We start from the raw sequence: 26,657 nt of genomic DNA on the forward strand, positions 1-26,657 counted from the left end.
AAGAAAAGGATACAGCGATGATTCTTTTCCAAGTTATACGAATGAACCATTTGAGAAATTAATATCTAAAAAATTGTACATATTTAACTTTTAAATAAGTGGAGGGTACGTGCAAAATTGCATTACAAGACCTTATTGCCTTGATCGTGGCACGCAATTTGGCCACTGAAATACTCTTTTCTTTGTTTTGTCTTGTAATGTAGTCGGTCAATACATAACACGCAAAAAGAGACAAGATTGTCTGCCCTCCCATTTTCGATGCATTTCTATGCTCTTCTTTTTTGTGTGATCACGGTTAAGCCACGTTAATATTTTATATTGTTTTTTTATAGAGATAATAAGACAAAAATGAATAGTAATATAAAATGTTAACGTGACTTAACTGTGACCACACAAACAGGAGAGTACGGAAGGGCATCGGAAGTGGGAAGGCGGATAATCATTTTCCCGCAAAAAGTGCCCCAAAATCCATGTAGTCGGTCAATAAAACAAATCACACTCATTCAACAATAGTTTATACATTAAGAATGCAGACTACCACGGTACAACCCAATTGTTGAGCGGCATAAGTATTCCAAAAAAATTGCATAAAAAAACAAAAAGATAAAAACTTGTGGAGAAAAGCATATGTGAGATGACTTTTGTACAATCAATATCACTTCTTTTAAACTATACAAAATCCCTAAGCCCTAATCGTTTGGATTGAAATTAATTGTTTGATATAGCCAACGAGAGTTGGTTAAGTTTGGAAGGCTCGACTGGATTGTTATTTTCGTTAGATCAAAATCTAAGTTCGAGTTTCGTTATTGGTAATCCGTTGAGTGATCCGTAAAAAACTGAAAAAAAATGAGCTAAGATCGAAAGTTTTCAAAGAGATATAGTATGCTATGGTCCTGTAATAAAGAAATCTCTTTTCCTCAAAAAAAAAAGAAAAAAAAAAGAAAAAAAAAAGCCCTTTCAATATTCCCAATGACCAAAATTGGGTCATAGAGTGTCTCAGAGTCAAATTCAATATTCTGTACTATACTATATTAAGTCGAAAATTGAGTAATATAATATCCCAAATAGAATTATTTCAAAAAAAAAATCAATACTCTATACTGTATTTATAGTTGGAATGTTAAGTAATTTAATAACTTTTAATGGAAAATATTTCATTGTAATATTCCATTTAAGATTTAGGTTCTCTTTTTAGAACACATAAATCTCTTTTCAAAAGTTAAATTAAAATATTGATGTGTTTATCAAACAAAGCATTTTAACGCATTTTTCGTACTGTTGTTTTAATTTGATTTATTCATTTTGAATCTTTGATGGTTAAAAAATGAACATGAATTACCAAGCACAAAGTCAATAAAAAAGTGAACAAAAACACCCTCCCCGGTAGCCAGTCTTCCCACAGGGCAGAAAGAAAATCCCAATCCGTCTCCCTCAGCTATCTCTCAATTTCCCGACTTTCTTGTTCAGAAAGAAAGGCTGAAAACCCAAAGTCTTCAAATGCTCTCACTATAAATCCCTACACACTCTAACAGCTTTTGCTCTCCCAAATTCATTTCCCTTTCTCATTCGGATCACCAATCGCAGAGCAAATCCTGCAAAAGTATGCATCTCTACAATGCATGGCTGCCGCCACCGGTGGCCGAGGAGTCGAAGAAAGAGAAGGAGTCCTTCTTCTGGGTTGTCTCCTCCGTCAAGAACTCGTACAAACCCGACGACCCAGAATCCGTCTATGCTACTCTCAAATGGGTTTCTGTTATCGACCTGTGAGTTCCCTCAATTTACTCTCTTTCTGTATATTTTCGTTAAATTTATGGTTTTTCGGAACTATTTTCTTGTTTTGCTGTTGGGTTTGCTTTAAATTCTGCTTATTTAAATTGGTTTTTTGTTAAATTTGAAAATCCGAATTACTTATGTTCATCATTTCAATAATATACTCGAGCTTTGTAAGCAATGAATGTGTTAGTGTTACTGTACTTAAATCATATTGAAGTTGCCAAGTTGGATGTATAATTTGTTATGCAGTTTCGTCAAGGCGAAAAGTGAAGTATCCTTGGAAGATGTAACTGCCCTTGTTGAATTTGGATTGGAATTGTTTTATGTATCGCAAAATAAGCTTTATGCCCAGGTATTACTTTGTATAGCTGATTTTTACTTAAATTCATTATTCGTTGACATGCTTGTCGTCGTTATTCTTAAATGTGGGTTCTATATGTATTGATTAGGTTAGATGGGGAAACATCCTAGTCAAACTACTCAATAAGCATCGAAAGAAGTTGTCTTTGAAATTAAAATGGCGGCCTTTGTACGATACATTGATCCATACACATTTCACTAGGTGAGCTTATACATTCACCTTCAAATATACTGCCTTTTTCATACATAGTTTTATTAATTTATTGCTTGTTCTTAATTCATAAGGATTTTATTATAGATGCCAGTAGAAAATATTAAGATAAGACTGTATATTTTGTAAACAGGACAAATTTATGTACATACGTTCATGATTCATTGTGAATGCAATCAAACTGTGGTTTTGAAAAAAAAGGTGTTCTTAAATACTGAAGCCAATGACTTCAAGGAAGGATGAAGGAAGATGATAACCAATCAAACTTCAAGTGCTTAATTGTATGCAGTGTATAACCTGACATCTGGCTTTAATAATGCTGTATAGTTCTTGTTATTGTCTCTTTTGAAATATTTCGCTTGAGTACTACCTTTATGTGATGCAACCAACTCCTCCATTAAATTGGTATAGCATTTTACGCATAGACAACTTTTGAGGAACTTCATATATTGATACATGTTACAGGAATACAGGTCCAGAAGGCTGGAGATTGAGACAACGGCATTTTGAGGCTACTACTTCTCTTGTTCGGTCCTGCCGGAAGTTCTTCCCACCAGGATCTGCCTTTGAGATATGGTCTGAGTTTAGGTAAGTACTTTGTGGCCCTTTTGCCTTGAATTTGTTAGTTGGACTGGGATGCATGATGCCATTTCTGGGTTTTAGCCTCCATCCAACTCTAGGATGTTTGACACACTATTGATATTTCATCAGGTCAAAAGGATTAAAATACTGTTCCACATGGTCCAAGTCACTTTTGCATCAATTTTTTTTTCAGTTTTTGTTTTTGTTTTTTAAAATTTTTTTTATGTTTTCATTTACATAGATAGATACACACATGCCTGCACATTCACGTTTAATACACTACAAGATAGGTGATTACAGTTGAACTCTTAATTGTTCCACTCACTCCCTCATTGTTGTTTCTATTTGTTTAATGAAACAAATTGTGCAGATCTTTATTGGAAAATCCCTGGCATAATTCATCCTTTGAGGGATCCGGGTTTGTTAGACTGTTTCTTCCTACAAACTTGGACAACCAGGACTTCTTCTCGCAGTAAGGAGCACATATATCTCATGTTCTTTATGGTTTTCAAAATGATTTGTTGTGGCAAGTCACCTTGTATTCTTGTATTGCAGCGATTGGATTAAAGAGTTTTTCCGCCTTTGGGACTCGATACCGAATTGCCAATTTTGGAACAGTCAATGGGCAGCTGTTATAGCTCGTGTTGTAAAGAACTACAAGTTGATTGATTGGGAATGTTACTTGCCCACACTTTTCACTAGATACTTAAATATGTTTGAGGTGAGTGAATAAGCCCTTCAAGGAAGCTTGAATTTGTATTGAGTTAGGTTGCTTGCATTTTCCTTGATGTTTGAATCATGCCGCTGAACATAATTTGCTACTTTCCAAAGCTTGTCATAATCGAAGTACAATCAAATCTGTACTGATCTCTGCTATACTATTATTGATAATTATACTGTGACTTGGCTTGTAAAGATAAACTTGTTAAAAAGTGTATTGAATATATTATAAGTTTAAATGGTTCATCTTTTATTTTAAGGTTCCTGTGGCAAATGGAGGTGGGTCATATCCTTTCTCTGTGGATGTTCCAAGAAACACAAGATTCTTGTTCTCCAATAAAACAGTTACCCCAGCAAGGGCCATCGCAAAGTCCATTGTGAGTTTATATGCCATACACAACATTTTGCATTAAATGAATTTGTCCCTATATAAGCTTCCTTGATAGTAGAATGAGATATATTATGACTGAAATTGCAGGTCAATTTGCTAAGGCCTGGTAGCTCAGCACAGCAGCATTTTGAAAAATTGGTCAACCTCTTAGAACAGTTTGTATACTCAAATACTCAATTTTAATTCTCTTTTTCTCTGTTATATTGTTTAACAGCATGTCGCTTGTTCTGGGGATCTATTATCGAGTTTTTACCGGTATTCATTTTTGTAGGTATTACCATCCTTCTAATGGTGGTCGCTGGACTTATGCATTAGAACGTTTTTTGCTCTATTTGGTAATTACATTCCAGAAACGCTTACAGCATGAACAACTGTAAGAATCTGTCTACATGATATGGATATTTGCTTTATATGCTTGGGCCTATTTTGTCCTCTTTCCACTAAATTACTCTATTACAGGAACATTGATAAAGATAGACGGGATGAACAGTACCTAGGAAGATCAGAAAGGAAGTTCTTTGTCAAGGTGGTGCTCAAGTTAATTGATCGTGGTCAATATAGCAAGAATGAACATCTTTCTGAAACAGTTGCTGCTGCAACTTCAATTTTGTCTTATGTGGAGCCTACTCTCGTCCTTCCTTTTGTCGCATCTCGCTTCCAAATGGCCTTGGAGACGGTCAGTCATATTGATTTTTTTGGTCTTTATTCTAGAACTACTGAATACAGACAATATGTGGCTTACCGTAGATTCTGTTGGTTCAGACTTCAGATGGAGAATAGAATTTTAGGGAATATTTCTGCTGGAAAAGTTTATTGGAAAGAACTTTCTATGGAATTTATTTTCTTCTGTGTGGTGAATGTTAGGAAAACTATTTCTAGAAAATGTTTTTTTGATTGTCCTTTATGAAGGCTTCTACTCAACATAGAGCTTTACAAAACTTAGTGTTATTTTCTATAAGTGCATGCACTTGATAGGATAATAGGATATGTGTGCTCCTGTAAATGGTGTTCTTTCATTGAATTAACTTCTCCTTTACCGACTTTTTTGTCTAGTCAGATGACTGCCACCCACCAGTTGCAGATTGCAGTAACGTCGGTAGCATTTGTTGGGCGTTCATTGTTCCTCACATCCCTATCAGATTCTGCAGTAAAATCAGTTGATCCTGGTAATGGTGATGAGTTCATCGAGCTTTTGATGGTTTCACTATCCAACGCATTACTTGGTATGGATGCCAATGATCCTCCTAAAACCTTAGCAACAATGCAATTAATTGGCTCTATATTTTCCAATGTAAGCACACAACCCCTTAACTAACATTGACAATATACCTGTAGGTTATGCTTATACAATCTTACTAATTCACTTACGTTCACAGATGTCTTCATTGGATGATAATATTGATGAGCTATCAGTCATGCCAATGATTCGGTTTTCTGAATGGTTAGATGAGTTCTTGTGTCGTCTATTTTCCTTACTCTTACACCTGGAACCAAGCAGTGTTACGTAAGTAATGACATTCAGTTCTCTGTTGCTTCACTTGTATAGTTTATTACTTATTTATAGTCAGTAATTGGTTACTGCTGCTGCAGGAATGAAGGCCTACATTCATCAGCAGCGTCAGGAACTTTTCTAGTTGAGGATGGTCCTTACTACTATTGCATGCTTGAAATCTTGCTCGGGAGACTTTCACAACCTCTCTATAATCAGGTTTGTAGTTTTGACATAATAATCAATGTGTTTCAATGGTTAAACTTTTCATCACGACATAATTGTAAACTCTTCCTCAAATCACTGGCAGGCTTTGAAGAAGATCTCCAAGTTTGTGAAGACAAATATTCTTCCTGGGGCAATTTCAGAGGTTGGACTGCTTTGTTGTGCATGCGTTCATTCCAACCCAGAAGAAGCGGTTACTCAACTTGTCAAGCCAGTTTTATTGTCTGTTATTTCTTCTTTGGAAGGAACACCAGCTACAGGATTTGGAGGTAGAGGAATATGTGACACTTCAGCGTCAACTAAGGTACTTTTTTGTTGTGAATGGTTTAAGCTATATGCTTCTAGGGTTTTATTATGAACTTAAATTATTTTCATTCCAGGTTAAGCCAACAATTTCTCCAGCTCTTGAAACAGCAATTGACTATCAATTAAAAGTAGTATCAGTTGCCATAAGTTATGGAGGTCCTGCACTTCTGCGCTACAAGGATCACTTCAAAGAGGCTATACTTTCTGCTTTTGAGTCCCCATCTTGGAAGGTCGTGTAACTATGATGGCTATTGTTCCCTCATGATCAGCAGTTTCCTCCTTTACATTTGTCTCAAAATGTGATGCTCTCTGACGATCTGAATGATTTTTTTGACAGGTCAATGGAGCTGGTGATCATCTTCTTCGATCTCTCCTTGGAAGCCTGGTTCTTTATTATCCTATTGATCAGTACAAGTATGTTAATTTTTCTTACTAGCTACATATTTGTCTGTGAATATACATTATACATTTTAAATCAGTTTGCCAAGGGAACAAAATAATTTTTTTTTTCTTTTCCTAGGTGTGTTTTGCATCATCCAAATGCTGCTGCATTAGAGGAGTGGATCAGCACCAAAGATTACTCAAATGATAAACCATTGGCGACCCCCAAGTGGCATATCCCAAGTGTCGAAGAAGTTGAATTTGCAAATGAACTCTTGGACTTTCATTTTCGGATGGCTTTGGATGATCTTTCGAGAATATGTGAAACTAAACTCCACTCTGATCCAGGTAATTTGTTTTTATGGTATTATTCCCTGGGAAGATATAGTGGTGAAGGGAGATATTGTTATCAGGAGCGAGATCCAGTGTATCAAATAATGTAGTAATCAAACTGATATGCAACCATGTATGACATGCGCATATACTTGTATGTGAGTGCCTTTTCATGTGTGGAAGTGAAGTTATACTGTCTAATATACATGCTATTTTCAACCCAGGAGATGAGAAAGATCACTTGAAAGTGACTCTTCTGCGTATAGATTCTTCATTGCAAGGTGTTTTGTCTTGCTTGCCTGACTTCACCCCGTCCTCAAGGAATGGGACTGTTGAACATCCAAATCATGCTGCTTTTCTAATAGCTGGAGCAACAGGTTCAACTGTTGGTACCACTAAATTGCGGGAAAAAGCTGCTGACATTATACATGCAGCCTGCAAGTAATGTCTACATTGGAATGTTCCTGTGGATGTTTGCCATTTCTTCTGTGCAGATTGATTTACCTCAATCCTTTTTTATCTTTGTGCATTGTGCAGATACATACTGGAGAAAAAATCAGATGATAGCATTCTATTGATACTCATTATTCGTATTATGGATGCTTTAGGAAACTATGGTAATGGACATTGACTCTAGACTACTCATCCTGACCCCCTATGCTCTTTCTCATCATCAATTTCTTTACCTTATATGCAGGAAGTTCGGAATATGATGAGTGGTCAAATCACAGGCAGGCATGGAAACTAGAATCTGCTGCCATTGTAGAACCTTCAGTAAACTTTATAGTTTCAGCTCAGTCTAAGGGGAAGAGAAGGTTAGAAAATGAATCTCCTTTTTGTCACATTGAATAATCATATCTATCCTAGAATTTGAACCTTGATAATGTTATTCTGTGCCAGGCCGCGGTGGGCACTCATTGACAAGGCATTCATGCACAGTACTTGGAGATCATCACAATCATCTTATCATATATATCGTACTAATGGGAATTTCGGACCACCAGACCATGTGAATCTTTTGGTGGATAATCTTCTAAATCTCTCATTGCATAGCTATGCAACTGTTCGTTTGTGAGTCTCTAATCTTCATGACCTTACTTTATAATGAAGCAGTAGCAAATATATTGTTCACTCAAAATGCACATCAGGTTATCCATATACAGTTTAACAAAATGGAGCCTACTATGTCTGCATCTGTGTCTGATATCGAATCAGCATTTACTTATACAAGCAACAAGTCCAAAAATAGAATGAAATTGATGTGATCACATGTTGACACTGTGCACAACCCACGGCACCTGAATGATGTGTCAGAAGACACTCTAATGAGAACAATGTATTAAAAGCATGAGGCGTGGGCGAGGTGTCCGAGGGATAGCCCGGCCTAGGCGTGAGGCGAAGCCTTACGGGACCTTAAATAATAGGGGACTGCTGAGAAAAACAGAGGAAACAGGGACTCTTGGGGTTTTAAAAATAAAATAGAAAGACTTGGCCAAAATGATGTTGTTTTGGGCCAAGTCATTTAAAAAAAATTAAAGACTTGGCCAAAACGACGTCGTTTTGGACCAAGTCTTCAAAGAAAAAAAAAAAAATCCCTCTTCTTTGCGGTCGTCTTCCTCGTGAAGATGCTGCACACTCTGCAACCCTAAACCCAGATGCAGAGCCTGAAAACAGAGCATTTGACTTCGATTTTGGGTTGCGGATGGATCTGGGAATGCCCGCCAACTGCCTTTAGGCATGCCTCAGTCACCTAGGCGAGTTTTCGCCCACTCCCACTGGGCAGAGGCGTTATCACTCTTGCCCCGCCTCCAAAGCCGTCTAGGCTTGCCTCGGGGTGCATCTTTTAAAACATTGAATGAGAAAGAGGCACTTTGATTGGTGCTCTCATGTTTTAAGAAGTTTTGGTGGTAGATTACCGTAGATTTTTTTTTTTTTTTTTTTTTTGAAGATCTTGTTTCCCATATTTCTATGTCTTCTACTAGTACGTTGTTTTCCCAACTAGTCAACTTTTGTCTTTGGTTTCTTTGCAAGTGGAGATAAGTATTCCCTTTGCTTTTGCTTCATTGTTATCTTGTTTTAGTTTTACCACTTATTCAAACTAGTAAATATTACCTCTTGTTCCTTGATTCTTTATGGCACTGATATTTTTTCAATGATTCTTAGTCGTTTCCAATGTTACAATTCTGTGACACCATATCTTACTTAAATTTTTTACATGGTGTCCAAGACTTGCTGGAAAATCTCTTTTAAAGATGATAAAGAGATGGCCATCTATGATTTCAAAGTGCGTCCTTTCTCTAACAGAGAATTTACGGAATCCCAAGTCACCAGAATATGCGGTGCTAGGTTCATGTGCAGTCCTTGCCACGCAGACGGTTCTCAAGCATTTGACAATGGTAGTCATTCAACACAAATTGCTCCAACTGATTTTGCAAATGAGATTTTCTGATATGTTTGTCATTCCAGGACCCAAAGGCGTTCTCTTCTTGTATTCTTGGAATTCTTTCAAGGTAATGCTAATTTTCAGACATGTAGCAATATCTGTTGTGAGTTTGGTTTGGCATTGCTAATCTTGAAGTTATAGACTTATTTCTGATATTTCTCCCTCTTGTAGCTCTCATCATGAATCACTGAAAACCCAGAAAGCAATCAATGAGGTAAAAGTTGAGATAAAGCTATGTCATGTGATTTTCATGTTGTCTGAAATAGTCTTTGTGCTTGTCATAAACAAAATAATTTTTTTGCTAGCAGCTTTTTGTCAAATACAACATCCACTTTGCTGGAGTATCTAGAAGCATTTTCAGGGCATCAGGCAATAATACAGAAGCACCAGATTTTGCAGATTTGGTTTCTCAGATCACTTCTATGAGTTTTGAATCTACTGGCTTGCATTGGAGGTAATAACTAAATATTTTGTACCTTTTAGGTTTGAAAAACATCTTTGATTTTCACCTTAATCTTTGAACTTTCTGGTGCGTCCCTTGAACACTAAAACTGAGAAACTATACTTGACTGGTTGGTGTTTCCTGAAGATTTCTATTTGAAGCGAACTACATATCTAGAAGCTTTAAATGCGTATGCATTGAAATCCATAACGTTAATTGTTAAAATCTTTTTCTTTGTATTTTTTCAGGTACAATCTGATGGCTAATAGGGTTCTACTCTTGTTGGCTATGTCATCTAGGAATGATCCAACTTCCTCCTCAAAAATTTTGAGTGAAACTGCAGGCGGGTTCATGATTTTGTTGGACTCAGGGGCCGACCCTTTTCTTTTTTGCACTAATCTTGTTTGTCAGGTTACCTTTTTAGTGAAATTCTAAATTGCTTATTTTTGTCTTTCCAGGTCACTTCTTAAAGAATTTAAAAAGTCAGCTTCCTCAGACAAGGATACTTGCAATTTCAGCTTTAAATACACTGTTAAAAGAATCACCTTATAAACTGTCTGCTGGGGAACAGACTCTTCCCTCTGGGAATTTGCAAGGAAGTAGAAAGTCATCCCTTGAAGGAGAATTAACGCAAATATTTCAGGAAGATGGTTTTTTCAATGAGACCTTGAACAGTCTTTCTCATGTTCATATTGTTACTGATGCTGAAAGCGCATCTTCTAGAGGAAATCATGGATCCTTTCAGAGCCTAGCAGACAAATCAATCACCCGATTTTATTTTGATTTCACCGCTTCATGGCCACGCACTCCTACTTGGATCTCTTTATTAGGAAGTGACACATTTTATTCAAACTTTGCAAGAATTTTCAAGCGGCTAATACAGGAATGTGGCATGCCTGTTCTATTGGCACTGAAAAGCTCATTAGAGGAGTTTGTAAATGCCAAGGAGAGGTCTAAGCAGTGTGTTGCTGCTGAAGCATTGGCTGGAATATTGCATTCTGATGTTGACGGTATTTTAGTGGCATGGGACACTTGGATTTTGGCCCAGTTGCAGAATATTATCTTATCACAGTCAGTAGAGTCAATACCTGAGTGGGCAGCCTGTATACGTTACGCTGTTACTGGGAAAGGGAAGCATGGAACGAGAGTTCCTGTTTTGAGGCAACCAGTACTGGATTGTTTGGCCACACCTTTAACTGGAACTGTAACCACTACTGTAGTTGCCAAGCGCTATGCTTTTCTTTCGGCTGCACTTATAGAATTATCTCCACAGACAATGCCATTCACTGAAGTACAGCTCCATTATAGACTTCTGGAGGAGCTGCTTGGTAGCATGTGCCATTCATCTGCCCAGGTAAGCCTTTTTCGCTCTGTACATGCCTTTTACCATTTGAATTTGCTCGAGAATAATCAACAGGATAAAATAGATATTAGCAGAGCACTTAACAGTACTTTTCTCATAAGAAATTATTGGCTAGGTTGTCATCAGATATTTTCTCATTATAAAAAAAAAAAAAAAAAAATCAGAGGATTGTGATACTTTGAAAGATTGATTAACAAGTTTTTACTTTTAATCAATCATTTGTTTTAGAATGGCAATATCCCGTGACTTCTGTTTATAAATGAATCATACTCTCGTCTTGTCCAATTAGATACATGAGTGGAAGAGATTCTGACATTGTGATGAGGATTAGTGATCTCTGTAGGAGGTTATTAAATACCATGTTACTTATTGACCTAAACTATTGCAAAAAGATCTCTCATGTGTGTCGTTATTGTCCTAATTTCTTTTGTTTTTTATCTCGTAATTTAACATCATTATTTGAAAGAAAGAAACAACCTTTATTGTCTTCCTCTATCCCTGTTATGCATTTTCATTGGGATTTCAAACCTTGTCATTCATTTTAAATATAAGTTTTGACGAATCTTTTCTGTGGGACAGGTAAGAGAAGCTTTAGGTGTTACTCTTTCAGTATTGTGCTCTAACATCCAGCTTTATGAGTCATTTAATCATGAGCATTCACATGAGGGGGAAAAAAGAGATGTTGCCTACAAATTTGATGGGAAAAGTTGGGTTCAGTTTCTGAAAGAGAGAGCTTCTGAAGTGCTGATGAATATTCAGAATACTTCCCAGTCTGACAGTTTGGAGACCGTAACAAATACTAGTTCTGAGAATGGGAATTCAAATAGTGATTCACAGGATGATATCAAGTGGATGGAGACGGTACTATTTGTTTACATTATCTTAGTAGTATTTTTTTATTCTTATAAAGTTTTGGACTGATCGATTTGTACATTGTCATATTTTGTGAAGCTTTTCCATTTTATCATCTCATCTTTGAAGTCTGGGCGAATTTCATATCTTCTAGATGTTATTGCGGGACTTCTTTCTCCTGTAATATCCTTACAGGTACGTGAAATTGAAGTTGTCGCTTTCGGTGGTGTTTACTAGTTTGCTTTTGAGGTCAATTATCATTATGAAGTTCACTGTACTTTACTCTTCTTTGTGCATGAGTACTTGGGTTAATTTTGAGTGACTAATAGGGGATAGTTTATCATCATTTACATGTGGCATTATGGAATCTTTTCCTTCAGAATTGGGGGTTTGGGATAAGATGAAAGAACTTTGTTGAAAGAAAAAAAAAAGAATACAAGAGGAAATGTCTGTGTCCAGTACAAGGCAGTGGTTTACATAGAACACCAGTACATAAAGTTTTCCTCAAAATTGGCCCTAATGTTGTGCCCTTAAATTAATCTGCAATTACAAACAATCAGCTCTCTGAAGTTAAGCAAATTGGTAATGACAACAATAAAATATCTTAGTTAAAGAGATTGGCTGCTTAGCAGCGTAAGTTCACTTTAAGTTTCATAGAACCAGTTGTAGTATTTTTTTAATGTGGAATTTAGAAATTGATGTTTTGAGCGGAGCTATCTGTTAATTAGCTCATCTAACATGATCTATTGTTGGTTCTACATTTCATATCAGTACCCTGGCTCTGTTAATACATCCCTGGATAGCCACTATGATTCTCTTACTGTACATTTCATTTACTTGGATGGGTTTGATATTGTAATTTGTGACAATCTACCAGATGGTTCTATCGTAATGTAATGGCGCTAGAAATTATCTTTGTATCTGAGTAATGATTTTGGTGTTTTTCTTTTCCCAAAGGAAACTTCAAGTAAAGATCTGTCAACCTTAGCAAAAGCAGCTTTTGAATTGCTGAAGTGGAGAATTTTCTGTGGACCTCATCTCCAGGAGGCTGTATCTGTGATCCTTTCTTCTGCCAATGACTCTAACTGGCGAATTAGATCTGCAACACTTACATATCTGCGAACTTTTATGTATAGGTATGATAGATATTTTGCATCTTTTTTATTCTGTTACGAGCCTCTGGTTTCAGTCTGTATCCCTTGTCCTATGCCTATATGATTTTGTTAGGAATTCCAAAGACAAACTAAATACGTATTTGATGTTCACACATATTGTGTGTTCACCATCAAAGAGCATCGGATTTTCATAATTGGCTTTTATTGAAGTATTCTGGTCAGTGTTTACTAAAAGATAAAGGCTTTTGAGCCATCCTTTTCTCTGTTTGTACCTTGAAGTTTCCAGTTTTCTTGATAAGATATAACATATGGTGTTGATTCTAGCATGTAGACTAAGAAAGTTTATTATTATTTGTATTTTCTCAAACAACAGGCACAATTTCGTTCTCTCAAATGTGGAGAAGCAGCAAATTTGGAGAACCGTTGAAAATCTACTTTTAGACAACCAAGTTGAGGCAAGTTTCTAGTTCAAGATAATAAACATTTTTCATTATTTGATGACTTAATGTTTCCTTTCATTGAACATTTTTATTTATATATAGAACATAGATCTATACGCTCACATACTTTAAAGCTTCTGACCTGGAAAGCAGAGGAAAACTGAATTTAGGTGTTTCTTAAGGATGGTCATTAAACGTTGATGCACTGATTTTCGAGAGTCTCCGACTCTTTTAGGTATTAGATTATTTCGACATTGGGTAGATTTTGTATTTTTAACTTATAATTTATGTCTCAGGTAAGAGAGCATGCTGCTGCAGTTTTGGCGGGCCTAATGAAGGGTGGGGATGAAGATCTTGCCAAAGCCTTTCGCGATAAAGCTTATACCGAAGCTACTATTCTTCAGAGGAAGAGAAAGCGGAGGTATTCCCCTTGCTTTTAAAGACTCTTGTTTTTAGTTATACAATGCCCTTTCTTTAAAAGGATTCATATACTGTATCGTTTATCCATGTTCCACATTCACTTGTTCATTCTTAGAATTTGCTAGTCTCACATCAAGTTTTTGTTGTTTTTATGGAAACTCAACGTCTTTATGGGTAGAAAAAGATTTAGACAAGGAAATGTTGTTTGCACTGCAAAGCAGCTTCCCACATTCCTGCACACTTATTACATGAGGAGTCTAAGAAGCTACTTTTGAAGTGCAAATAGCATGTTAGAAGCTCTTTTGAAGTCCAATGTTAACATCATATTTTTAGTATACAATACTACATGTATTCATTCATAAACGTGCATAATGCACGCTGTCCTACATACATGAGGCAGTTTTATGTGTATTTATGTCTACAATCGCAACTAAGCATCTCCTACATGATTTCAATAATTTAATCCTAAACTCATATACTTTCATTGTTTATGAATGCAGAACTTTGAGCTCAAGCCAGTCCATAGCTTCTATTCACGGTGCTGTACTTGCTTTGGTAGCTTCCGTGTTGTCAGCCCCGTATGATATGCCCAGGTACGTCATATCCAATACAGGCAACTGATCTTGTAATTTATTCACGGTTACTCAAACAATCGCACTTATAGTTTGGGTTTTAGCAGTGTTAAGTATGACAAGCTCAAATGAATTTAAGAACACCGACCCCTTTCTTTCTGCTCAAGTATGACAAGCTCAAATTTTTTCAGTGGACTGTTGTAGTTGAGGAAGTTAACACTCCATTTGCTCAACTGTTTATTCCATAACTTCTTTCATCTTAATTATCTCGGGATATGAATGTTTGAATGTCTATCTCATTGCATTTCCATTTCCCATTGTTTTCTCAGTTGGTTGCCCGAGCACGTTACGTTACTTGCTCGTTTTAGTGGAGAGCCATCGCCGGTGAAATCTACGGTTACAAAAGCAGTTGCAGAGTTTCGACGTACTCATGCTGACACATGGAATATTCAGAAAGATTCATTTACCGAAGAGCAACTTGAGGTGCGTGTGCTGGCCACTCTAACCCGTACGTTCAAATATTTATTCCTTAGTTCTGGTTCTCAAACTTCTTCAATTGATATGTGCAGGTTCTGGCTGATACGTCGTCTTCATCGTCGTATTTCGCATGATTCACCATGTAATTCGTAGGAAAGAGAAACGACATAGTTGTACAACAAATTGGTTGAAAGCTAGCAGTAAACTGTAATTTTTTTTTTATAATTTTTTTTTACCATAATTTTATATTAATAAGCCTTGCATTATCATTGTTAATCACTGCCAACGAAATTTAGTTTAGTCTCTTCCCTAGAGACCATCCAAATAATTAGATCATCAGATTGTAAATCAGACCGGTTGATTTCCACCCTCGGACTCCTCTCCGTTTTCGTCCGATGGCTTCTTCAGCTTGATGATGTTTCCCGTCATTGCCGGTGCGACCAGGCACTCAACCGCGCCATCTGTTCCGTTGACGGAAATGATTGGTGAAGTTAGACAACATTTTTTAAGAATTAACCTATCGCCTTTGATCTTCTTTCTTCTTTTTCCTTCTTTTCGTCGACGTCATAAACCGCCCCTTCCTTCTCAGCGCTCGTCTTCTCAAATCAAGAGTGAGATTGACTGATGAACTCAGAGTGCTTGTTAATCAAATCCATGAGACGGTGCTCCTCAAGGTACTCAAGCTGTTCTTCCTTAAGGCGAAGAGTGATCTTCTTACCCCTACTGAGAACTCACCAGTGGTGTCTCTGGTTCGCCTCCAGCCTGTGGCTGCCGCATTTACCGCTCATCGTTGTCGTCGTACTTGATTGTAACACCGACCTTATCGGCGACAAGATAAGCAGAGTAGAACCCGACACGAAACCCAATCATGCTAACATTTGCCCCGACAGCCAAGAAGGTTGTTCACCAAATCTGACGTCATAAATTAAGATTAAAAACCATTAAAAACATCCCCAATTCGCGTTGTGTACAAGGGTTTTGGGGGAGATGCAGCCAGGTTTGGAGAAGCTGGAGGTCGAAGATGAGGCCGTCGTAGAAACGAAAAGGAGGGTGTGAGGAGAATTAAGGGTCCTTAAAAGCACTTGTTTCGCATGATTCATCTTCTTCATCTTCATATTTCGCATGATCCACCATGCAACTCACAGTAAATTATAATTTTCTTTTACCAATATGATCTTTTACCATAATTTATATAATGACCTTATTTACATTATCGTTGTTTGTCACTGCCACAGGAAATTTTAAATTTATTTGAACCTATCTTTTAAATTTCCCTCACACACTTGTATAACTTATGTATTAAACCATCTGATTCATTAGATCATCAGATGGTAAATCCCACAAGAGACTATCCGAGTTGAATATGTTGGATGATCCGTTTCTCAGCTCCTTTCTACCCTCGGACTCCTCTCCGTTTTCTTCCACCTCCAGTTTGTCAGGCAACTGGCCCTGCTGGTCCGCCACCCCCGTGCACGTACTTCCGGTACACAGACTCTGGCTCCATGGCGATCCATCGCCTTCGTTCCCAAACGTGGAATGGCCGTACTGAAATCCAGACATGGGCAAGGGGAAATCACTGCAGTTCCCTGTGAAGTTCGCAGATGTTGCTCCTATAGTGTCCATCCAAGATTTGTTTGAGGTTAACATGTCCGGTTGTTCTTGCATTGCCCTGGATAAACCAATCTTGATTTTTTTGACGGTGTCGTCTTTTTCTTCCTGCTTGCTGTTAATGTACGTGGCCGTGCTGTTTCCCGGCGTTGGATTGGTATGGTGGAAGTCGATGCGCTTCTTCATGAGGAGGTGGAGCATTTCGTCCTTAAAGCAGCCGAGGGCTGCTTCTGCGAGGTGAGTCACCTGCGGCGGTGCTAGTGTGGTTGCAATCTCGGCCATGAGGTGCGAAAAGGGTTTGTGTGTGACGGGGTCGATCCCCATGCCCGATAGCTTCTTCTTCAGCTTGGTGTTCCAGTGATTTTTCACGTCGTTGTCGGTGCGGCCAGGCAGTTGCGCTGCAATCAACGACCATCTGTGACATTTATGAGAGCTGTTATAGGCATTAAAAAAAAAAATTATCTTGCACTTAATTAATTATAGTGAAAAGAATAAACAAGGAATGCAAGATGAGTATATTTTAGAGTATTAATAACAATTTCTTTTGGATCATATAATAGAAAAAGATTAATGTATTACCGATTGCCAACAACGGAGTGGTACTTGACAATTGTTTGCTCTTCCGCGTCGGAGAATTGGCCGTGCTTAAGGTCCGGGCGAAGGTAGTTCGTCCAACGTAGCCTGCAGCTCTTCCCACATCTTTGTAAACCTTGTAAACCAAATGAAGAACGTTTTAGGAGAGAGAGAGAGAGAGAGAGAGAGAGAGAGAGAGAGATTTGCAGTTGTAATTACCAGCGTTCTTGGGGATGAGGCGCCAATTACGAGTGCCATGTTGGGCAATGTAGGAAGAGAGCTTGTTATCTTCTTCAGGAGTCCACTGCCCCCTTTTCACGTTGTCCTTCTCACAGCATGGAATCCGACCCATCTCTCTCTCGCTCTATCTGTCTACTTTTGTAAAAACTCTCACTCCTTAACTTAAAAAAACGCCACTAATAATATTCTTCGTGCGGGAGATTTTCTGAAAAGAAAATGCCGACAATTTTCAGAAAAGAAAAGAAAAGAAAATCAAGAGAAGGGTTTGAGAGTTGGAGAGCAGTGGAAGTAAACTAAGGTAATTAAGAGAGAGCTAAAACTTTTTTCCTTGATTTTGTTTGCTAAAAACAAAGAAATGAAAACATTTTCTTGGGGAGTTTTCTTTTTTTTCTAAATTTCTAATATTTGTGAGAGAGTCTACTTCTTACAGGTTTACCTATTCTCTAATATTCTTTATATATAATGAATGAAAGGTTCAAGTGTATGGCCATGGCCTATTAGGGTTACTGGAAAAAATCCCATCAAAGGCGCATGATTTCATTAAAAAATTCAACGCCATTGAGCGTGTGAGACTTTGGCCGGTAGATCACCCACAAGACACCCGGTCAATCCTCTCTCTCTCTCTCTCTCTCTCTCGTTGACTGCAAGCACGCATGCATGCTGCTTCATCAATGATTTCTGGGTGGCTTTCTGCTCTGCTCACACAAAACCTAGTTAAGGTGTTGCTCGTGCGGGTCACGTGTGCATTTCCTACTAGTTTCTTCCAAGCTGTGCGTTCATGTTGTCTGCAACCGTGTGGCTTTGTCTGCAGGAGTTGTCCAAGAATGTTGCGTACGGTTGCTAAATCATGCAATATATGGTTATGGATGACTTCATGTACTTGTTCCTAAAGCTGATGGAGCTACCAAGATCCTACCTAAATTGATAATTAAATAACCCCTCATAACAAATAAGTTGTTTAGTTTTGATGAATATGTATAGATCATGTAAGCCTCATGTTTACCATTTGTTATAATATTGGGAAATGCTCTCAAATTTTGAAATAGTAACAACGTTCTCAAATAGAACTATTACCGATTTACTGTAGTAAATTAATCTACAACAATGACAACATATGATACTTTCTCTATGCTATGAAATGGATAATTTTGACAACATATTGAGATGCTATCGATGTAATGAAACTATTTGCTACAGTAACATTGTTTTTTGAGATCTACTACTACAATAATATTGCAATTTGAGAGCATTGTCCTATATAATATTGGCATTATAGCCAAAATGGCCTATGAGATTAACATAACTTCCCACTTTAGTTCATGACAATGAAAATTGATAGAAGTGGTCCCTGAGTCTGTCCATTGTAAATCATTTTAGCCATTCCATGAAAAAAGAGGGTTGGTTTGACAAAAATACTCTTGAAAAGGTGGTTACGTGGTCGCTTATGTGATAATTAACGAGGATATTGATAGATTTTTCATAGAATGACCACAATAATTTATGGTAGACAAATTCAGGGACTACTTTTATCAATTTTCATTGTCAGGGATCAAAATGATGAGTTATGCCAATTTTAAGATCATTTTGGCTAAAATGCCTATAATATTCGTGTCCCAAATCTCAAAAGTTTCAAAAAAAATATATATATATACACACCACAAATTGGGCACATGTTTTAATTATTTAATTTTTTGGTTTATATTGTTTCTACCCTATTTATGGAAGAGAATATGTCAAACTGATAAATTGGGGTAAGAAAGAGGGAACAATTAAGTTTGCAGCGTTTAGCTCTGATTTAAGATATAGGAGTTTGAGGTTTTGGTTTGTGACCTATGAGTAGAGGTGGAAAATCTATCCATTAGGTTGTTAATGGATAATCGTTATGACTTGTTTAGTGTGATTCCATCATAATATGGCGTTGAGATTGGTAGTGGCGGAGATGGTGTAATGGGAAATCAAACTTAGTATGGGTCTTAATGGTAACCAATAACAACCCTATGGTGTAATGGGAAATCAAACTTAATATATACCTGCATTTGACAAGCACTTCATAAAATTTTGAGTAGTTAAGGGGTTGATGATATACAAATGGTGAAATCTGCAAGACACGAAATCTGCATTTTTACAGTCTTTCTTCTACTTCGATTCTTCACAGGATTCGTTTTCGATTGAGCGGTATTAACTCGTTGAAGTTGCTAATGTTTGCAATGTGCTTCATCTAGTCTGTGTGTCAGGTAGAACTACTATATAACCAAGATATACAAGCTGTATTTGCTCAGTGGAATCTTATTTTGTAACTTGCAATGGAAACAATAAAATTTTGTAATATTTTGAAGGAAATTACAATATTCTCTGTACTTGCCTAGCTAAGTTTGGCACTAATAAGTCCTTCAACTGATCCAATCACACCCACAACCGTCACAAGAAAGCAAACTAAACTAAATGTCCTTAGAACAATCCATTTTTTTGTCCAAGCCCCGATTTTCTTTTGTACAAAGTACATTTCAACAGGGAAATATATAGTCAAAGGCCAAAAGTTCAAGGCCCCTAAAACTCCCAAAACCTGGTTGAAGTAAGGAAATATCATCGCAATTGCGGTAGTTGACACAACGTAAACAGTTCGGAAACACAGCCTGAAGGGATTCACTTGAAATCTTGGCAACAATGGGATTTTGATGGAGTAAAAGTTGTTCACAAATCCGCTGTTTGGGTATTTCTTCCTAGACCATCTCTCAGCAACTGCAAATACTGGTTGACTGTAGACCTGCAAGATGAAGCATGTGAAACGTACGTGATTACAAGAGATAGAAAAATGGTCGAATTTGAAAATTTTGATATTATTTTATAGTACCTGATATCCTCCCACCAAATGAAGAACAATGCAAGCATTAGCAAAATCAATGAGCCAGTAGGGTTCGTAGAATCCGAATCCTGTCAAGAGGTTCCCGGGCGTGTCATTCCCAAAGGCGGCGTATCCAAAGCATCCACAGCAGAGGTAGAAGAAGGTTGTGACAAATATGGCAATCATTGAGGCCTTCTTCATTGTCTGATTTTCTGGTGGAGGGGACTTCAAAGTATCCTTTGATTTAACAGATATCACACAATCCAACGTTAATTAGCTTCTAAAGTTAATCAGAATTTCGTACGGTTTTAATGAGATTTCTTTTTTGCTTGTGAAAAGATTATAGGAGACCAACCTGAATTTCAAGAAGAATAATAGAGTACGGATAGGCAAAAGCGATGTCTCCAAGTGCTTGGAAGACTAACCATAATTTATCAGCAACATTAGAGGTTGGCACTCCTGCCAGGCTTCCTTGAATCCTCCCATTTTCTGCAATTAATAAACGCATTTTAAACATCAAACTTCCGGGTCTTCATTTATTTCTTATTCTGAAGAATGAGGCAGGAAGGTTTGGTGAAAAGAAGCTGGAAAATCCGAAGCGAATACCTATTGATTTCGCAATGCCGAGGCCAAGTCCAATGAAAGAGTAGGCAAACGACATGATTGCTGCAACAACTGATAGCCATTTCATGTTGTGGAAATCTGGTATTTGTGACACTACAATCTGGACAAGTCCAAATAGCATCATGTACAAACCAGTCCCATATTGACAGGAAGCTTCATGCCCTTCTTTGTGATAGCAGTTTGATCTCTGAATGGCTCTACAAAATTGAATACAAAATTTAATACATATCGTCTTTCCGAAGTTTAATTCTGTTGGAAAGAAGTGTAAGCATCATTATACGAGTATAATCTAGGAGAATATGCATAAACAAAACTCGTTACAAACTCTTCATTAAAAAAAAAAAAAAAAAATAGAAGCGGGGAACAAACAATAAGTCATACACACAACATCGTTTAGTGGTCATCCTTCCAGTACTATTTTGATTAAAATTTTATAACCGGTTCTATTTGTGCATGTTTTCCAAGAATCGTAGTGAAGGTTAATCTTATTCACTAATATATGAGAGAGTTAGAAATTAAAAAGCATAAACTAAAACTCCCAACGCACAAATACTAGTAATGTTCTTATAGCAGGGGCTGAAAAAAAAAACCAAGCCACACGAAAAGCACAGTATTCAGTAGGGAAGCTAGTTAGTACCTCATACTGGTTGCAGTGGTAATCACATAAGCAATACCAGTTCCAAACATGCTGAAATATAGAAGGAAACCACAAAACCAGGTCTTTTTTCTACCTGAACTATCACTGAACTAAATCAGAATCCCACGTTAAAAGAATCCAATCTATTAGAAACATATCCTAAACAGAAGACTATGCAGAACAAAAAGAGCCAAAAGGGGAGGTTTTCGGTGTTTTACTATTGAGATTCACTTCCACAGCATTCATGTAAGATTTGTTTCGAGTTCCGGTGATAGGATCAGGAGACCGGTAACAATCCGAAAGGAGGAAGGAAGAAATGTAGGTGACAATCGCAAAACTAAGCAAACAAACTGGCCCTCCAATCCAGCCTAGCTGTGCAGTACTCCATGCCAAAGACAGAACTCCAGATCCAATCACAGCAGTGATGATATGAGCCACACAACTCCATAGAGTTCCTGATTAATTGATGAGTTTCTCACCAGAAACTACGTAAGTTCAAGACCAAATGATACAGTAAACTCGAGACAGCGATTTTCACGCTCCAAATTTAGCTGTATGCACTCCATACTGAATATTATATAATTTTTTTCACATCCACATAACGAGTGCATGAAGCTAAAAGATGAGTATTAAAACCGCTAGCTTACGCTTAATTAAATTAGACTAGGATAAGTTTACCAGTTCGTAGTGGATGGCCATCATCATCACAGGAACCAGTATTAGCTAACTCAAGAGGGTGTTGGACTGCCATGCTTATCAGACTAGCAGTAGGAACCTAGGAACTTCCTAATTTCCAAACTTTAATTTACACTTGGATTTTCCATTTCTCTCTCTAATTCATACTTGGCTTTACTATATGTAGCTTCGCGAGCACCGCTTTGCTCCTTAATTTAAGGATTCATCTTCTTTCTTACATGTAAATCACAAACTAACACACATACTAAGGTCTACTTGTTAAAAGTACAAAAAAGAAAAAATTTATACGATATGTCAAACTATGATTTGTCTGTAAAATAAAACAGAGACTTTTACGTAAAAGATTTCTCTAAGCCTACTTTAATGTGTAAAAAGAACCAGTGATTCCCACGGAAAAGATTTCTCATACTTTGAGAAATGGATAATGTATCTTATTTGAACCTTCTCAATAATTGGACAAATGGGCTTATCAATCATGTCATGTACTCAAGTTTACCTGTTAAAAACACAAAAAAAAAAATTTATACGATGTGTCAAATTATGATTTGTCAGTAAAATAAAACATAGACTTTCACGTAAAAGATTTCTCTAAGCCTATTTTGATGTGTAAAAAGACACAGAGATTTCTACGGAAAAGATTTCTCATACTTTGAGAAATGAATAATGTATCTTTTTTGAACCTTCTCAATAATTGGACAAATGGACTATCAATCATGTCATGTTCATCTTTCACCCGTTTTCTAACTTTGGTCCTCACTTTATTTTTAATTGATTTCTAGTACATGACTTTTCCTTTTCAGAATCGGAGGTGAGTGGGTTGGTGGTCAGTCCCCTTCTTAAGCAATCAAATTGCTTGGAAAGTATGTGGTCTTTCTCAATTGACGGCACTCCGATTATACATGTGGCCAATGAACCAAAAAAGGCTGTGATATGTTCTTCAAAAAAAAAAAAAAAAAAAAAAAAAAGGGGCTGTGATATAGTAATTTTCATCTGAAAACTTTCTGTTGTTGCTATGATACTTCGAAATATTGGATATTCCGCTACTAAAATTCTCATTTGGGTTTCATCGTCTTTGTCAAGTAAGCAAACCATTGACAGCCTTCCTCACCTTCTTCCTCACAGGCATCAGCTCCATCCGACAACCAAATGGAGCTACGATGAAGTCAATTTAACACTCGCGATTGCTGCATACGCGAATCGGCGCACACAACATGTACAAATCGATACCGAATTATTGATTAACGAGTAGATGTGTCTGCATTAGTAGATAGAAGTCATTAGCGTGCGGACGACTACTTGTAGCAAAACCCTAACCCACATGTAATAACTTTTTTCTCATGTCAAGTTGATATGTGTTTGCATCAACTTTATTATGTCAAGCTTGTCCTCACATTGCAGAAATTGCTGGGTCGGTTACAGAGGCTCCAAATTATTGTCAATTTCAAGTCTGCCTTGGCAATTGGCATCTCTTGCTTTGTTGCTTTGTGCTATGTTTCGTCACTATATCATTTCATGTCTATATCCCTATGCTCTAGTCGGCGAGAAAATTTGAGTAGAGATGCACGATCACCCGATATGAGAGTTGTTCTAATCAGATATCTCTGCCGAATATTTTCTCCTAATTGGCTCAAGTTGGAATTTAGCTTTCTAGATTTTGATCTACACCATTCTAATCCACCTTCTGCTTAAAAACCCTTTTGTTGCCTCTGATACAAATGATTTTTGAATGTGCCGGCCGGGAACACGCCCTCATACACCAAGATTCATAATACAAATGATTGGATACTTAAAAAAAAATAAATCTCTAACTACTTGTATTATGACATTTAGTGAACAAGACCGTAGCCGGACACTCTGACAAACTACTCCATTAGAGGCCCTAGAAAGATTGTGGGTGTATTGGCCCAGATATACAAGCATAGCCTGGCCCATCGGAAAAGGAGTTTATGGTCCAGTATGCTAAGCAACTTGACCCAATTTCTTTTTCCAAAAAATGGGATCATAAACCCTAGTGACTCATATGACTTTGGGATGGGATCACTCTTTTTTTAATCTTTTCGCACAACCTTGTTTAACTATGTTGTTTTTATTTAATTTATTAAATCTAATAATCAGATTAAAGAGCGGTGTGTAAGACGCTAAAAAGACTGTGAAAATCATCTCTTTTGATTTTCATCCAAACTTAGAGAGAATTTTTGCGTATGACTATAGCATGTGGCCTCTCTCAATCGATCAATCTATGGGCACGAACGAGAGAAAAGAAAATACAAACGATCTTTTATCGTGTGTGATCATACAGTCATGTGATCTAACAAGTAGACACTAGAATTTTTCCAAACACATTATTATGTCTGACCGCACAGTCATGTGATCTGACAAGCAGACGTTAAAATTTTTCCAAACTCAAGACTTAAACAAAGCATGCAAACAATCATTCAATCAAATCGCGTTGGATTTTGCAAGACAAGTCCCACAAGAAAAAAAAAAAACAAAAACAAAAACAAAGAAGAGAAAAAAAAGAAGCAATAAGTAGTTTAAGGTTTGGCAAGGACTTACTTGATGCTGCTAGCAGCTGTAATAACGTAAGCGATTCCGCAGCCATACAAGCTCTCGTGTACAAATATTGCACACACTGTTTGACTCATCTCTCCTAAAATTCAACCATACACACGTCAAAATTAATACTCTGTATACAATATACACATAAATTATGTTAGACTCAGTTGGTCCATTTACACTCCTTCCGGTTGATCCTATACTTCGGTAATTGATATTTGAAGAAAGAAAAGGAAAACCGAAAAGAAATAGGTGCAAATGGACAATTGGATGCTAGAAAGATCACAAAAATAAAAGTTCGTATATTTATAGAGGAGGGTTAGAAATGCTAACCTAGGTAGACCTTGACAGCTTCCAAGTAGGATCCGACTCTCGTCGGGCTATCGGAATCCGGGAATCGGTAGCAGTCGGAGAGGAGGTTGTTGGAAAGAATGGTGACTGAAGCAAAGACAATCATAAGCAATGGACCTGCAACCCACCCCAGCTGAGCCACACTCCATGCAAGAGATAATACTCCTGCTCCTATCACACCTGTTATAATATGTGCTATTGCAGTCCATATGGTACCTATACATAACAAAAGTTCATATCAAAATTAACGCCTCCATATCATTATATTTTGGTTTAACTTTGACGGCACAAGCGAAATTTATTAAAGAAGCAAAAGAAAAATATCTCGATAGCTAAGATAGGGGGTCAACAACCAAAACCCCTAAGAAAACTATAAAAATGCTAATTCGGATGCTAAGACAAGTTGGATGAGTAGAGAGAAATAGACTTGAAAACACTGAGGGATGCTACCATGGCATCCTAAATCAATAATACAATTACATGAATAAGACATTCAAAGTTTGGAGAAGCATCATATTTGTTGAGGGAGGAATTAGGACCACTAGGGGTTGGTTGTTCGCACACTCCCCACAACTGCCAATCAAACCTACCCAAAAACTACAACCCTACCCAACTGATTAGATAGAACCACCTTAGCTTGTCATGTGAAAGCTCTACAAGCTCTAAACATGGTACCTCTGAGTCCTCTGGTTTCCAATTTCTTTTGTTTCCTATCAACGACTATCGTCCATGAAATTTCTAACTCATGATCTACTCCAACAAAACAAAGATCGAGTGTCGCTAAACCAAACGGTCACGTGCAACTTGTCAACAAATCAATTACTTCCCTTGGTTCTAACAGATTTCCTTGCAGCAAAATCTAGTTACATATGCATAAAATTCAAAAAAAATTGTCAGAAATATTGGGATGAGTTGAGATTACCTGTTCTTTTGAGAGATTGGAGCAACGGTAGCTGCTGATCTTCTGCTGCTTCATCACCACCCATCTCTCTCCCCCCTCAAAACTTTGACAGATGAAAACTTGTCAAAATAATGGAGGCACAAATAAACAGATTGGCATGCACCTCAAAAACAAGGTATAAATTTTGCATGTCTCAGAAAAGTAGGCGGATATATATGTCATCTTTCTGCAGTAAGCAGATCAAACAAGTCAAAGAAATGAAAGAAACAATTAGAACCGTTTTTCTTTTCTGGTGAGGCAAAAAGTTTGACAGTTTGGTACGAACTAAACAAGTTGTTGGCATCCAATTCCTTCGTGCTACGATTATTCATCTATATTTTGAAAAATAATTTATGTATACATTTTTTCTCTCTGGGCACCTATACTTATCTCTGGTCTTAGTAGTAAAAAAGAAAAAAAGAACGACCTGAAATCATTTCGCATTACTCTTTTAAAAAATTAATATCCTCTCACAAAACTTGCTTTTATTAAAAAACTCTTAGACAACTTTTTATTATCAAGGGCATTTTTCTTATTATTAAGGATATTTTTATTAATTTAAAATCCTTGTAAAGTGTGACTCCTTATTTATTTTTTGTCGAAATAAAAAATATTGATGATAATAGAAGAAAATTGTCTAAATGTTTTTAGATGAAGAAAAGTTTTGTGAATTTGTTAAATTTCTAAAACTAAGA

General features: G+C 37.1%; 3 protein-coding genes across 5 annotated transcripts; 1 reads left to right on the top strand and 2 right to left on the bottom strand.

Annotated features, from left to right (window-relative positions):
- Positions 1–1,587: 1,587 nt before the first annotated feature.
- Positions 1,588–15,120, top strand: LOC103967601 (proteasome activator subunit 4). Its single transcript, XM_048568959.1, has 35 exons — positions 1,588–1,763; positions 2,023–2,125; positions 2,223–2,335; positions 2,810–2,932; positions 3,297–3,398; positions 3,482–3,647; positions 3,907–4,023; positions 4,125–4,192; positions 4,309–4,410; positions 4,497–4,713; positions 5,095–5,328; positions 5,414–5,541; positions 5,628–5,745; positions 5,837–6,055; positions 6,132–6,287; positions 6,395–6,471; positions 6,578–6,786; positions 6,996–7,212; positions 7,309–7,388; positions 7,469–7,586; positions 7,672–7,842; positions 8,999–9,167; positions 9,238–9,281; positions 9,386–9,428; positions 9,523–9,668; positions 9,905–9,999; positions 10,115–11,010; positions 11,599–11,880; positions 11,971–12,066; positions 12,829–13,007; positions 13,360–13,441; positions 13,723–13,847; positions 14,347–14,439; positions 14,748–14,901; positions 14,988–15,120. The coding sequence occupies exons 1-35, from the start codon at positions 1,603–1,605 to the stop codon at positions 15,027–15,029; spliced, it is 5,445 nt and encodes a 1,814-aa protein (XP_048424916.1). The 5' UTR covers positions 1,588–1,602; the 3' UTR covers positions 15,030–15,120.
- A 1,074-nt stretch (positions 15,121–16,194) lies between these two features.
- On the bottom strand, positions 16,195–17,428 carry LOC103940398 (transcription factor MYB80). The gene is made up of 3 exons (XM_009350512.2): positions 17,296–17,428; positions 17,083–17,212; positions 16,195–16,918 (listed from the first exon to the last, which is right to left on the bottom strand). Exons 1-3 carry the CDS (start codon positions 17,426–17,428, stop codon positions 16,195–16,197), a joined length of 987 nt encoding a protein of 328 aa, XP_009348787.2.
- A 2,192-nt stretch (positions 17,429–19,620) lies between these two features.
- Positions 19,621–26,276, bottom strand: LOC125470344 (probable amino acid permease 7). 3 transcript variants are annotated; one of them, XM_048569293.1, is made up of 8 exons: positions 25,945–26,276; positions 25,005–25,238; positions 24,672–24,765; positions 21,420–21,518; positions 20,765–20,979; positions 20,514–20,647; positions 20,168–20,395; positions 19,621–20,080 (listed from the first exon to the last, which is right to left on the bottom strand). In XM_048569293.1, exons 1-8 carry the CDS (start codon positions 26,006–26,008, stop codon positions 19,679–19,681), a joined length of 1,470 nt encoding a protein of 489 aa, XP_048425250.1. In that variant the 5' UTR covers positions 26,009–26,276; the 3' UTR covers positions 19,621–19,678. The 3 variants fall into 3 exon arrangements, with proteins under 3 accessions (XP_048425250.1, XP_048425252.1, XP_048425251.1); XM_048569295.1 differs by lacking the exon at positions 21,420–21,518 and having other exon boundaries at positions 25,945–26,272; XM_048569294.1 differs by lacking the exons at positions 24,672–24,765; positions 25,005–25,238; positions 25,945–26,276 and adding exons at positions 21,638–21,874; positions 22,098–22,425 and having other exon boundaries at positions 21,420–21,513.
- Between the last annotated feature and the right edge of the window lie 381 nt (positions 26,277–26,657).

The sequence above is a fragment of a genome, unplaced genomic scaffold, assembly GCF_019419815.1.
Source record: "Pyrus x bretschneideri cultivar Hongxiangsu unplaced genomic scaffold, Pyrus_bretschneideri_v1 Contig5, whole genome shotgun sequence".
Classification (NCBI taxonomy): Eukaryota; Viridiplantae; Streptophyta; class Magnoliopsida; order Rosales; family Rosaceae; genus Pyrus; species Pyrus x bretschneideri.

What these genes read in the sequence shown, in the direction of transcription:
- LOC103940398 (XM_009350512.2), bottom strand. Translation starts at nt 17,428, where the DNA reads ATGGGTCGGATTCCATGCTGTGAGAAGGACAACGTGAAAAGGGGGCAG. An exon ending in CCTCATCCCCAAGAACGCTG is followed by an intron (nt 17,213 to 17,295) that starts GTAATTACAACT and finishes TTGGTTTACAAG; the next exon opens with GTTTACAAAGATGTGGGAAG. An exon ending in CACTCCGTTGTTGGCAATCG is followed by an intron (nt 16,919 to 17,082) that starts GTAATACATTAA and finishes TAAATGTCACAG; the next exon opens with ATGGTCGTTGATTGCAGCGC.
- LOC125470344 (XM_048569293.1), bottom strand. Translation starts at nt 26,008, where the DNA reads ATGGGTGGTGATGAAGCAGCAGAAGATCAGCAGCTACCGTTGCTCCAA. An exon ending in AGCTGTCAAGGTCTACCTAG is followed by an intron (nt 24,766 to 25,004) that starts GTTAGCATTTCT and finishes GTTGAATTTTAG; the next exon opens with GAGAGATGAGTCAAACAGTG. An exon ending in CGGCATTGCGAAATCAATAG is followed by an intron (nt 20,648 to 20,764) that starts GTATTCGCTTCG and finishes TATTAATTGCAG; the next exon opens with AAAATGGGAGGATTCAAGGA.
- LOC103967601 (XM_048568959.1), top strand. Translation starts at nt 1,603, where the DNA reads ATGCATCTCTACAATGCATGGCTGCCGCCACCGGTGGCCGAGGAGTCG. An exon ending in TTGGCTCTATATTTTCCAAT is followed by an intron (nt 5,329 to 5,413) that starts GTAAGCACACAA and finishes TTACGTTCACAG; the next exon opens with ATGTCTTCATTGGATGATAA. An exon ending in CTCCTGTAATATCCTTACAG is followed by an intron (nt 12,067 to 12,828) that starts GTACGTGAAATT and finishes CTTTTCCCAAAG; the next exon opens with GAAACTTCAAGTAAAGATCT.